This window comes from Nuphar pumila, chromosome 4 (genome assembly GCF_984573655.1).
Source record: "Nuphar pumila chromosome 4, dmNupPumi1.hap1.1, whole genome shotgun sequence".
NCBI classification, from domain to species: Eukaryota; Viridiplantae; Streptophyta; class Magnoliopsida; order Nymphaeales; family Nymphaeaceae; genus Nuphar; species Nuphar pumila.
In genome coordinates, this window is record NC_143252.1 from 117,484,082 (window position 1) to 117,498,267 (window position 14,186).

The window sequence follows — 14,186 nt, forward strand, 5'->3', positions numbered from 1 at the left end:
AGATTTGAATCTGGATTTAAGAAATATTAAAATGATTTCCAAATCCAATAGCCATTCGGATATGATTTTCCGTACCAAATCCAACTAAATGACTTGGCTAAAGGGGTGTCAATGGGTCGGATGTTATCGAACATGTGACCTAAATCTAGTTAGTTGGATTTAGTAAAGAAAACTGAATCCAATTTATATTCGAATTCTGTTTCCATATAGAAATTTCTAATGATATCCAATTCGAAAAGATGTATGAATCAGGTTACATGTAAATATTCCGAGTCTAGAGTAGCTTTCTTCGTCTGAATATGAATCTGATTGGCGAATATCCAATTAGTTTCACTTAGTAAAAGCTACATCCGACCCAAATCCAAACTGTTCACACCTACCCAAAAGAATCAGCTGAGACAGAGCCCATATCTGACCCACATCCTGACGGTTTCCATCCATCCGAATGAAGATAACAGACCACGTGCAATCACATTGCCACTGCACCTGATCCGCCCATCTTCTGTTGGCCCCTCGTATCTCAAAGATTGAGGTCACGAGATGCAGCGCACACTCAAATTGCTGCAATGCGACTGCACCTAAAGGTAATAAAGCAAGATGGAGCTCCATCCGTTGGTGGGTTTTCCGCCGCCGTTCATCCATAGATGAACGGCACCGGATGCACCGCCAGCGGCTGAGCTTGAGAGAGAGAGAGAGAGAGAGAGAGAGAGAGAGAATGCATGCGTCTCGCGAGCACCGATCGATCACGTCTCTGATAAAACTTAAAAACCAAAATTACCAAATTGCTCTTCCCCTTATTATCACATTCGCCGCTTGCTCTCCGAGTTGTTTCTCTCTCTCTCTCTCTCTGTCTCTCTCTCTCTGAGCTGTGTGTGAGAGCCAGAGATGGTGAATCCCCAACTCAAGAAGCCTTTATTGGGGGAAGGAAACAGCAACAGAAGCGGTTTCAAGGCATTGAATGGAGACATCGAGCCCATCGACCGCGTGGGCAGATTCGTTGATGAGTTCGGGGCCGAGTCCAAGAAGCTCTGGTACCTGGCCGGCCCAGCCATCTTCACGTCGGTGTGCCAATACTCGCTGGGAGCCATCACTCAGTCCTTCGCCGGTCACGTCGGCAATCTCCAGCTGGCCGCCATCTCCATCGAAAACTCCGTCATCGCTGGCTTCTCCTTTGGACTTATGGTACGTATACCGAACAAAAAAAACCGTCCGTGTAAAAGCCTATATGCATCTCTCATCATTATATCCCCTTTTCCCATTGATCTATTTATCGTAAAAGAGAAAAAGAAGAATCAAAGTATATGGTGGCTAATGATTGGTATCGTCCTTCCCAACCATTTTCCTTTTTCTTTTTCCTTATGGAATTCCATCTGGCTTTGTTTTTATGGTTTCTTTTTTTCATTCCTTTTAATGGTTATGTATGAAATGTGAAAGTACATTCACGGGGTGCAAAGGCATCCATATATATATATAAAACATGTTAAATGGTTTTTTGTGTTCTTTCTGTGTTTTTTTTTTCAGTTTCGACCCCATAAATGTGTTTAGCATGATCAATTTAAGAAGAATTCACACCTGAATCACGTTTTTTGGATAAAAAAAACGATTTTGGAGCCTAAAAGTTTTACAAAGATGATAGACTGTTGGTTTTGTCGAAAGTTATAAAAACCCACCCATGCGTTGAATAAAATACTTCAAGAACTGATCCCTATAAAATCAAGTACATAGATCACATTTAAAATTTATCAATAAAAAAAAAACCTGAAAAGCTCATCTAACATATTGCATCTAGCAGGGACCCATTACTATATATATTGGAAATTACCCACTTCATTTTTAAGAATAGGCCACTAATAGTTCAGTCTTAATTTCGTTAGTTAATTGGACTCAGGATCTCAACCAGGTCCAAAGGTTGACCTCAAATATACTAGGTCTGGCTGGATCTGGTTTGGGCAACTTGAGTGGGAATTTGATCAAAATTGATACAGAAACAAACTAGGATTAAACTGGTAGAAACCATTAGCAGCTGGTAGAGTTTAATGTATTTTAGTGGCCCTATATATATATATGTGTGTGTGTGTGTGTGTGTGTGTGTGTGTCTGCTAAGTTCACGAACCCATTATTTGTATAGAATGCAACTCAGTCTACTAGAGTTGTTGGGTCCTAACAAAGGTCCTTTTTTGTGCATATAGTTAGGGATGGGGAGCGCATTAGAAACACTCTGTGGGCAGGCATACGGTGCGGGACAGCTTGACATGCTTGGTGTTTACATGCAACGATCATGGGTCATCCTCAACACTACATCATTAATACTCTGTTTCTTTTACATTTTTGCCACCCCACTCCTAAGACTCATCGGGCAGGCGGATCACATAGCAGAGGCAGCAGGAACCTTTGCTCTGTGGATGATCCCTCAACTCTTCGCGTATTCCATGAACTTCCCCATTGCCAAATTCCTCCAAGCACAGAGCAAGATGATGGCAATGGCTGTGATCTCGCTCATTGCTCTGGTTCTCCACACTTTCTTCAGCTGGCTTTTGATGATAAAACTCGGATGGGGCATGGCGGGTGCAGCAATCGTGCTTAATTCTTCTTGGTGGTTCATTGTTATTGCTCAGTTGGTGTATATTTTTAGTGGCACTTGTGGCCGAGCTTGGACCGGGTTTTCATGGATGGCTTTTCAGAATCTTTGGGGTTTCGTAAGGCTCTCGCTTGCCTCTGCCGTTATGCTATGGTAATAATAGTTTTACTGGTAGTGACGAGGCCAGATCAGTTCATATTGTATAGAGGTCATTTTTTCTTTATGAAGCAGCGCTGCGTGCTTAGATCAATCCATCTGAACATTTCATGAGATGGACACTGCACCCATCTCGAGAAATGCCAAGATGAGTGGCCGTTGAGCAAGTTCTTGCAAGCCCATCATGAGACGACACTGTACATTGCTTTATTGAGATGTCGTGTTTTCACTGTCATGGGAGGCTGGATCAATTATTTGTGCTGTACATCTGTACCTGAGGACCCTCCATCTTTACCATATAGCTGTCGGCTGTGGGTTCAGCAGGAGATGGTTTTTGAGGTGCAGCAACAAATTTAAGAGGTGTTCTTAAAAATAAAAACACATTTAAAATGTGTAATGTGATTGCACCTGATCTTGTTCTTCTCATGGTTCTTAAGCGGGATGCACTGTTCCCAAGTAAGATGTGGACTTATAATCAATTGTATATAATATGATCTGATCTATGCGCTGGTATAATTTCATTATTTCTGTTGTGCTAATTGCTTAACCTTTTTTGTTTATTTTTTTTTGTAGTTTGGAGGTTTGGTACTTCATGGTCTTGATTCTTTTTGCTGGATATCTAAAGAATCCAGAGATTGCTGTCGATGCCATGTCTATTTGGTAAGTATACACTAAAAGCTTGAAAGTTCTGTATCTCATTTCATCTAAGCGCAGAAGCTCGAAAGTTCACAAATCTTGCAGTATTGTAGCCCCTAGTTTAGCCAAAATGCATTGATTTGAACCTAGACTGCCTGCCTAACAGCCTAGGCCCCTATCCCACTACGCCTAACGCCAGCTTGCCAATCCAACATTTAAAAAAAGCATAAAAAGTTAGAGGTTCTCTGCCATGGCTTGTCCCGCAAGGAGAAAAAAGTAACAAGAAGAATAAAAGAACAACTCGCCAACTTCAGATTGATGAGGGCGAGCATCCAAGTTGGGTTTTTGTCGTTTCATTCGTAAATGACAAACTGCTCGCTCTCACTGACGTCCCGTTCTCAATTAAGACACCGTGTCCGTGTCCGTGCCCATCACCACCACCACCAAGCCTCTCTTATTCCACAGAGAGTGGGGCCCGAAGTTGCGTGTTCTCATCTGATTGGTGTTTGCAATCGGTCAAAAATGATGTCCAGATGCAATCGATCCCACCGCACATCTCACTCGTGAACCGTGCATCTCATTGGGAACTGCGATCGTGGTGCCCATTATCTGATATCCACCAAATAATTGTGATCCACCAATTATTGGTGATATTGAAATTTACTTCCGTTCTTGGTGGTGCCAATCCGACGGACACAGGGACCACACTGTGTGGTTCATATGAGCGCGCATCAGATCAGGGGTACCCCCTTTCAGTGGCTCCCTTCGATGCCATTCATTCAAAGCAAGATGAACGGCATCAAAACTAGCATGGCTTCTGCTTGAGTTTCAACCATTCATTCATTGCGTCTTAGATGTAGGGATGGCAGTGGAACCGGAGAAACGGGGTCCTGCCCTGCCCCGCCTCGCCCTGTTTGGACCGGGGATGGAAGACATGAAAGAGAGAATAGAGGTTAAAATAAAAAAGACAAGCGGAGCCCCCCTTTGGTAGAATTGAGCTGTCTCCTTCCACCGTCTGTGGACCACTGGACTCATATGCTGTTCATGTTCAACATCATCAGTCTTTTTAATTTTGTATATTGATTATAACTCTGTTTGTTCTTCTTGATCAAGTTGAAGCCGTTTACAAAATCATCTGACCCGTTCCCTCATTTGGCTGATTGGATGCTTAAATTCTATTGAATTTGTTTTTCTGTGGACTTGCAGCACTAACCTCTTGGGGTGGGCAGCGATGGTCGCCTTAGGTTCGAACGCAGCCACAAGGTGAAGTCCCCTTATTCCTCGTCCTCGTAACCATTCTCATTAGAACTGAAAAAGATCAGGTGCAATCACATTGCACATTTCAAATGTGCTGCTGCACTTAAAGCACCCACCATCTGCTATTGGTGCCCTACAGCTGTGCTGAGGTGAAACAGCACATAAAAAATGTGCAATGTGATTGGACTTAATCCAGCTTCATGTTTGGTAGCCAGAGATGATATTTACTGGTCCTGTTTTGGGAGAAGAGAATGGTATTGACAGGTTAATGCATAAAATATATACAAAGAGAAGGATATATATATATATATATATATATATATATATATATATATATATATATATATATATATATATATATATATATATATATATATATATCAAGAGAGAGAAGCTGCCAACACTACTCCCTGTCAACTGTGGCCAATGATCGCGTGCCGTCCATTGCAAGCACGATGGACGGTGCATGCAAAATTTTTTCTCTGAATGGGTCTTTAGCAGATAGCACCCGCTGTTAAAGCCGCTACTCCCTTCTCTCTCTCTTTATATATATATATATATATATATATATATATATATATATATAACAATTTATTATATATTATATGTATAAATAACATGAAATGTTTTTACACGGGCCAGCTCGCATTCAGCTCATTTCATTTAGGAATGAGCTGAGCTTGGCTAGGCTAAACACGAACACAAGCTTAATCCATTGGTAACATGTCCTGTTGGGTTCGTTCAGATCATTTACCAGCCCAATCAAAATTTTCCAAAAACTTACAAAAAGGGTGAAAGCAAAACATGTCCTGATAAAGTTGCTAGTAAATTCACCGCTGTAACTGGGTAGTTAGGTCCCCACCAGTTATTATTCAACATACCATTGGGGTTTGAACCTGCAACTTTCCACCAAAAGGAGACTTGCACTGACAGCTCCTACCAACCGCACGGAGACCCCGTTGGTAAAATATCATATTCTTGTTGTAATATTTAAGCAAGAATATCACAATCTTTATGTGGGTATGCATTTGAGAGTGATTGAAGTGGTTGATGAGATTTTTTCAGTGTGAGGGTGTCGAACGAGCTCGGGGCAGGGCACCCCAGGACAGCAAAATTCTCGGTGGTGGTGGTGGTGATCACCTCTTTCCTCCTCGGCGTGCTTCTCTCCCTGATCCTGATCATAACCAAGGACAGCTTCCCGAGGGCATTCACCAGCAGCGCTCAGGTGGTAGCATTGGTGAAGCAGCTGACACCTCTGCTGGCCATCTCCATCCTCATCAACAACATCCAACCTGTTCTCTCCGGTCAGTTCAAAGTCCTTTCCCCCAAGAAGGATCTTATCATCTGACATATGACGGGATCCATCCTACATTTAATCTTAGTCGTCCAACCAATGGCTATAATGAGTCCACATTTTTGCCTGAATGTGGACTAATACTAACCGTCAAGATGCCTGAGTTGGACGGTTAAGACTCAAATAGATCCTACTACTTCATATGTAGGATAAATTCTTTTTTTTCTCCTTCTGCACCTAAATTTATTGAGAGCGATTTTCTTTCATGAAGCTGAATAACTTACCGGTTGTTTATCAAAAAGCTGGCTAACATTTCAATGTCAAAAACATCTCCAATATTTTGAAAATATCGTGATTTTATTGTGGTATTTCCAAATACGGAATGCAATATTTTAAAATGGATATATATTTACTAATTTCTACTGTCCATTGTATGTACAATCTAGTTAGAAAATTATAGGTGCAAGTTGTATCCACTCAATCTAACCTCATGCATAATTTGTTTGCTAAGGCCTACACTTTGGATCATCTTTTTTCATTATAAAATATGATTTGTTGTATCATAAAATTCGGGTACATTGTGAGCCATTGCATTTCGAAGCACTTAGAAAACCAACTTGCATGTTGCAAAAACATGACCCCAAGCTTATTTCTAATATATGTTGGTAATATTAGACCTAAAAAAAAGTTGCAAAAAGTGTGAAAAAAATAGTATTTTTATTTTCTACAAGATTGCATGTACATAATATTATAGGAAATTTATATTCTTTTAAAATTGACATTTGTTTTGAAAATACAACATTTTGTAGAGTTTTTTTTTAATCTTTATTCATATTTTATTCACCAATATTTTCCGGTTCATGTCTTGGTATTGAGAAAGTTTTTCCAATAACAGAAAATGAGAAAAAATTGTTCTTCAAATACCAAAATCTCAGGTCCTTTGTAAAAATATTTGCAATTTGATCTTTAGTTCAAACTTACCTGGTCTCCAACTCCCTTTCCTCAATCTTGTGTCTAAATGCTGATCAATTTCAATATGTTTGGTCAGATACAATCTCCATAGCTAATATGTAATAAAAAAAACAAAACTTGTTAAGGAATGCTAGCCGATTTTCAGCATTTAGGTACTCACCAATATAGTGACAAATATCACAAGATTTATGAAATCTCGGGATAATATCGCTAGAAATTGACTAAAAGTTTAAAACAGAAATTTCTCATGAGATTTATGAAAAAACATAAATATCGTGATTTAAACATGATATTTACATTTTAAACAGCTATTTATGGTGGAAAACCATGTGTTTTTATTTTTAAATAATTTTTATTAATATTTTCTTATAAAAATAAATTTTTTTATTGCCAAGATTTTGCCAAAAATTTTATTGCTAGATTTATGAAAAATTTTCAAGTTCTTGCGAGTTTTTGAAAAATGATATTTTGCCGTTCTAAACTTTTGTCACTATGCTCACCAACAATGGCAAGAAAGGGTTCATTTTATTGAAGAAGAAAATGGGTACACTTGTGATCGTGTGTCATCTCAACAACATTTTTAGATATATTTGACACTTTTAATATGTTAACTAACTTCAATAATTTTCTTAAATAGTAACAGGGTTGCTTGTCAATTCTTTTATTACTTCTCCATTTTAACTATAATTGAATCACTTTTGCCTATAGCAATGTCCATGTTTTTATGTCAAAAGTCTCTCATTTTCTTTCTTTAATTAGTTAAATTTTAAGATGATAAATGCTCTCTGTCTCATCATCATCGTCATCATCATCATCATCATCATTAGAGTGTTATTTTTTCAACTATGTTGCTCCAACAGGTGTGGCAATTGGAGCAGGTTGGCAAGCTGCTGTGGCTTATGTAAATGTCGGATGCTATTACATCTTTGGCATTCCACTTGGTTTGATCCTGGGATATAAATTAGATTTTGGTGTCACGGTACTCTCTCTCTCTCTTTTATCCGCAATTTTAATTTATCATGCACTTTGATTTAATTGTATCATATCCCCATCAAACTAGAGTGCCTAACGTGCATATTACCTGAATTTGTTTCCTGAAAAAAAAGTTGTATTCTATTTGAAAAAATGAGTCTGCTGCTTCATTTTTTATCAAGTTGGATGACAGACTATCTGCTGTTCTTCTGAAACGATGCACGAGCTGTTTAAGCATCCCGTCTTGAGAAGTAAATAATGAAGGTTTACAGCTTTTACCACATTTCCAATATATATACACTGAAAAATATATGGTGGTTTTGTACCATGATACCATATAGTGGTACACACTTTTGCTTGCATAGTTCAGCCATCAAATGATAACCATATAGATGTGTTTGGCATGATTTATTTAGTATATTAAAAGCTTTTATCATGCTTAATATACTAGATTTTATTTTCGTGAGACGATGAAAATTCAATGGCTCATTATTCGTAAAAATAAGGGTGGTTTAAAAATGGTATAAAAGATCATATTTGAATCAACTTTAATACATGAAAATAATATATAGAATATGCTAAACATGATCAGATAGTTAGATTTTGCTTGTGGAGCCTAGATCTATCTAAATCAAGTGTGTACCACGATAAACTATGGTGGTCAAGTCTCTCTCTCTCTCTATATATATATATATATATATATATATAAAGTAATGATAGGGTGCTCCTGGAGCACCTACTCCCACCTAAAAGAAGCTTCAAATTTAAAAAAAAATTCATCTTTTTTCGTTGATCAGACCCTATAGATATGATCTACAATAATTATTTAGTGGAAAACAAGTTTGGATCATGTGATTATGGTATACATGTAGGTTTTAAGATCTTAAAAAATCAATGGCTCACATCGTACCTAAATTTTGTGTCTTGAAAAGCCTATTTTTATGTCTGAAAAACACGATTCCTATCAAATAAACTATGTTAAGTACATCTATAATGTCTGACTAAGAAGATGGAACCTATAACTATGATTTCTAGTATGTGGGAGTAGGTACCCTGGAGCATTACTCTCTCTCTATATATATATATATATATACTAGTAACAGATATAGGCTGTATTTTAAAATATAGCGATAATATGGATGTAAATTTATAAAATGATATTAAACGCAAAATATCATGATATTTTGAAAATCTAAGAAATTCATATATATCACAATAATATCATGATATTATGAGTTACCTTTTACTTTTTTACTTCTTTTCTATATCTTAATCACATTTTTCTTCTTCCTTTTGTTATACGTGTATTTTATTATCTAAACATGTTATATTTCTTACTTATTTTGCTATTTTTATATTTTTAAGATTTTTTAATCATGAGTTTTTCTCAAGATGTATCAACTAAACCTATATCAGCACCAGAAATTGTCTTGCATATATATATATATATATATATATATATATATATATATGCCCTAGGGGTGATTGGTTGCTCCCACCAACCAGAAAATTGGGATGTTATTATTCATCCTGTTCCGCAATGTAGCTTTTACCATTTATTTGGATAAGCCGAGATCCAAGCACTCTCAGAGTCGGTTCATTATGCATATACATATATAGATGGTATATAATTTATTTTTGAAAGAATACAGAGGGAATATAAATTAGGAGTAGTAGCACTATTTTCGAAATTAACTTTGTATCAAGATTTTAGTTGATAAAGCACTCGTGCTCTATATTGTTCCCTAACATAGAAGATTTATATTTCAGGGAATATGGTCCGGAATGCTTGCTGGGACATTGCTGCAAACAGCAGTTCTATTCTTGATGACTTATAGAACTAATTGGAATAAGGAGGTAAGCATTTTGTTTTATTCTTGTTCTTTTCAGCATTTGATCTCATGGGAACAGATTAGGCAATATGTGTTGTGCAATGCTCATTCCTACAAGTAGGGTTGCAAACGGATCGGGTACAGTTCAGATCATGTTGGATCTGAATCTAAATAAAAATCCATGATTAGATCAAAATTTAGATCCAGAACCGAATCATATCCAATACCGTATGGTTGAATCAGGATAAAAAACATATGTGGTAATACTGGATTTAGTAAAAACTAATTAAACAAAGCTTTTTACATTTAAAAGAAAAAGAAATCAGATTGGATTTTAATCCAGATCCAAATTACATCCGACCTAAAATACTGATCCAAATTCCATCTGAGTCCAAAAGAAATGCTTATGTAGCAAATCTGAATTTGATCATAATGCACGTTTGGATCTTATTGTAAGGATCCAAATCTGGAAATAATGTGTCAAATTCGGATAGGATATCCAATTATATATTATTCGTTCGCAGCTCTATCATGAAGTACACGATTGACTCGATTTTTTTGGACTGCTTCACTTTTGCAGGCTTCAATTGCCGAAGATAGGATAAAGGTATGGGGAGGAGACTTATCCAAGCAAAATGATGAAGAAAATTGAAGTTTACAATGTCACAATTTCCATTCGTTTTTTTTTTATGATTAATGTGAATTCATATGGATTGCAATAAAAATTATGTCCAATTTTGTTGATATTAGAGAAATTTATTATAGTACACGGGTATTGGGAGGAGACGTTCAAGCTTCTTTTTTTTTTTGGGAATTTATAACCCAAAGAAATCACACCGGACACGAAGACCTGGTCGCACTGGCTCAGCCTGCCATACTTATGGTCGTCGTGCTGGCTGCGTAAAACTTCGAGGCTACAACACCTGCCCCCGAGGCCTATGCTACACATTGGGTTGCACATAGGAGCGACACCCATGAGAATTGAACCTTGACGGGCCTGCCCGTTCAGCAGTCAAGCCCCCACCCCACTACGCCAACCCCCCTTGGGGGACGTTCAAGCTTGTTGGTGAAGAAAATTAATGAAAGCAGGTGCATTTGCATAAGTCAACCTGCCGTCATATGGTGCTACGATTTGTGTAAAGTATGTGCAGACTTAAAAGTAGAAAAAAGAGAGAATTTTTGCCAACAAGGTCTTCCGCTCATCTGGTAGCGGTAATTAGTGAATGTCACCAACTTTAAGGGATATCACGAGTTCGAAACACATGGATGCACATCTCTTGCCTTGAATACCAAGCTGAGTGTGATGCCTTGGTGGGCGAAAAGAACTGGAATCAATGACTCGATGAGGTCACGAGATACTAGGGAGATTTTGTTGGGATTTTCACAATCCTACATAATTAAGAAACTCATTCCTTGGTTTATGTTTCTCTCTCTACGTTGCCATGGCCAGGCAACCAACAAGGATTGGATTGATTGCATCATAACTTAAAGAATAATGCCACATTAATGCAATAACCTTTATACAACCAGTAACTAGGTTACACATGCACTCACTAAATAACATTACAATTAATATTAATAAGGGGGTTACAACTTTCATAAATCACCCTTAATGATTCCACTAATTTTGTGGCGCTTGGGTTAGACCTTATGGCCATATTATGGATCCGGTAACCGGATCCAACAGGTTAGAACTTTGGCAACTTCAAAAATGATGGTGACAGTCATGTCTTGAAGACACCATTAATCTTCCTGAGATTTCCTCAGCCCACTGAACCATCAACTAGTTCATGCAATCTGTGCCATCATTTCCTTATCACAATAAAACATAAAATCTACTACGAATTGAAGTTGATGATGTGGTACATTAATATGTGATAATGTTAATGATAAGGAGCACAAGAGGCACAATCGACTGATGCACATGAAGAGGCATAATCGAATATGTGATAAGGAAGAGCACGATGAGGTGGCCAACTGAATATGTGATAAGGAAGTCCATGATGAGAACTATGAGGTAGCTAACTGAATATGTGATCATCAGAGGCAAAGGCAAATGAAGTATGTTGATAACCAATGAAGGTTATCGATAATAACCAACTCAGCTTAAGAGGAGTTCACGTTAAACATATATATATATATATATATATATATATATATATATATATATATATATATATATATATATATATATATATATATATAGAGAGAGAGAGAGAGAGAGAGAGAGAGAGAGAGAGTGGATATGCTTGAAATATCTAATTGTAAAAACTATATAAATACTTAATAATAAAACTTACTTAAGTTGTTGAGTTGAGTAGAGTATTTGGCCCATGGACGTAAGTGATCACAAACACCGAACCACATAAATCGTGTGTAGTAAGTTGCTCTTTCAATTTGTTCTTTTTGTTTTCATGGTATCAGAGCACTTTGCCCGGTGAGGGTGTTTTTTGCATTCATATTACTTTTCTCATTATTATACTTGCTATCTCAATTGAATCGACTTCATTGGTGAAATATCCGTACCCGTTTAACTTGAATGTCACTAATTTCGTGACAATTAAACTTAACCATAACAACTTTCAGTTATGACAATCTTAGTTTTTTGGTCTTGTTGAAAGCCAAGACATGACAGACTTTCTTGATGGGGAATACCTCACGCCGCCTCAATATATGCAGACTCCAACTGATACTGCTATGAATCCCAAATACATGATATGGAGGAAATCATACCGTTTACTGTGAGGATGGATCACTGATACTCTTGCAGAAGTTCTTGGAATTGTTGTTAGACTTCAAACCTCTCGAGAGGTATGGAATGCTTTGATAACCTCCTTCGCTCATGTATCTAAAGAACATGAGTTCTTGTTTGTTCAAAAGTTGCGACTGCATCGAAAGAATGAAATGCCTATAGTCGATTATATAAATAACTTCAAAAATATATGTGATGAGCTTGCAGCCATAGGCAAGCCTATTGATGATGACACCAAGGTGTTTTGGTTATTGAATGAGCTTTGAGCTGATTACAACTCGTTTGTTACAACCATGCTAAAGCCACCAACCTCTTCATATGAATAAGCTATCGGGTTGTTGCAAAGTCATCAAACTAGATGCGATCTTTATGAAGGAGTGAACAACCACTAAGCGTTTTTAGTCAAAGAACTTGAAATAAAAAATATTGATACTCCAATAAAAAAAATAGTTTTTTTCAAAAGGTCATGAGTTCACTTAAGCAGGTCAAACCATAAATTGTGGAAATAATTCAACCCAAAAGAAGCCTTTCAATGGTTAAGCAGAAAATCAAATTTAATCGAAAAATAAAGAAAAGGGTGTGACCTCTCAAATTTGTTTCAAGCCAAATCATAATGCTATCAATTGTTGGCATCAATTCAATCAGACATTTCAGGCAGAAGATGTTCTCCAAATGCTCGTAGCATTAAAACTCTCTGATGGTCAAGATAATGCACAATTTTCAAATACAGAAGCAACTACCCATGTTACTTCATATGCAGGTAAACTTGACAATTTTAATAAGTATTATGGTTTGGAAATTTTTTTTGTTGGTGATAGCTGTAAACTTGTTATTACTCACACTTGAATGACAAACTTAAAGGTTGAAAGCAAAGAATTGATTCTTGAAAATGTTCTTGTTGTTCTTGAAATTAAGAAGAATCTGATTTCTGTTAGCCAGTTAACATTTAATATGCCTTATTCCTTTGAGTTCTCGTCTAACACTTTTTTGGTAAAGGATAAAGCCAACAACAAGGTGGTGGTGACGAGCAATAGAATCAATGGCCTGTATAGAGTCACACCGAAGAATAAGCAAGTCTACTATTCTACATGATTATGATATGCTAGCGAGGATGTCTGGCACACGAGACTCGACCATCCCAACATGCAGTTGGTTGATTTTCTAGTTAAAAACAATTTTATTGAGATAACCGCACAGAATAAATTCTCTTCAGTATGCTCACGTTACCAAATGGGCAAAATGTATAGGTTATCGTTCCTTGAAGTTGATGAACATTGTTCTCAATCGTTTGATAAGGTTCATTGTGATTTGTGGAGATTGATACCCATATATTCTTTTCAATAATTCAAGCTTTATACTATATTTGTTGATGAATATTCTAGATTCATATGGTTTTATCCTTTAAAGGCCAAATCTGAACTCAGAAAAATGTATTGAATTTAACAATTTGGTGATTACTCAGTTTGAGAAAAAAATTAAAGTTTTTCAAACCGATGAAGGAGGTGAGTTCCATAGCCATGCGCTGGAAAAATATTTGAAAGAAAAAGCATCAAATATATTAAAGCCTGCTAAAAACTGCCAGAACAAAATGAAATGGGAGAGCATAAACATCACTCTATTACTGAACTGGGATCGATTAACTATGATTTTTCATAGTAATATTTTAACATGTTTTTGGGTGGAAGCTTTCTCTACGGTTGTGTGGTTGATTAATAGATTTTCATCTCCAAATCTTCA

General features: G+C 36.9%; 1 protein-coding gene across 1 annotated transcript; it reads left to right on the top strand.

The window, feature by feature from the left end:
* The first annotated feature begins 789 nt into the window (after positions 1-789).
* On the top strand, positions 790-10,441 carry LOC149840774 (protein DETOXIFICATION 29-like). The gene is made up of 8 exons (XM_090003321.1): positions 790-1,182; positions 2,190-2,731; positions 3,308-3,394; positions 4,577-4,633; positions 5,693-5,931; positions 7,754-7,872; positions 9,636-9,722; positions 10,278-10,441. Exons 1-8 carry the CDS (start codon positions 886-888, stop codon positions 10,347-10,349), a joined length of 1,500 nt encoding a protein of 499 aa, XP_089859447.1. The 5' UTR covers positions 790-885; the 3' UTR covers positions 10,350-10,441.
* The last annotated feature ends 3,745 nt before the right edge of the window (positions 10,442-14,186 follow it).

Excerpts from the sequence above, each read along its gene's own strand:
- LOC149840774 (XM_090003321.1), top strand. The coding sequence starts at position 886 with ATGGTGAATCCCCAACTCAAGAAGCCTTTATTGGGGGAAGGAAACAGC. Across the intron at positions 4,634-5,692 it reads GGTTCGAACGCAGCCACAAG|TGTGAGGGTGTCGAACGAGC; the intron begins GTGAAGTCCCCT and ends AGATTTTTTCAG. Across the intron at positions 9,723-10,277 it reads GAACTAATTGGAATAAGGAG|GCTTCAATTGCCGAAGATAG; the intron begins GTAAGCATTTTG and ends TCACTTTTGCAG.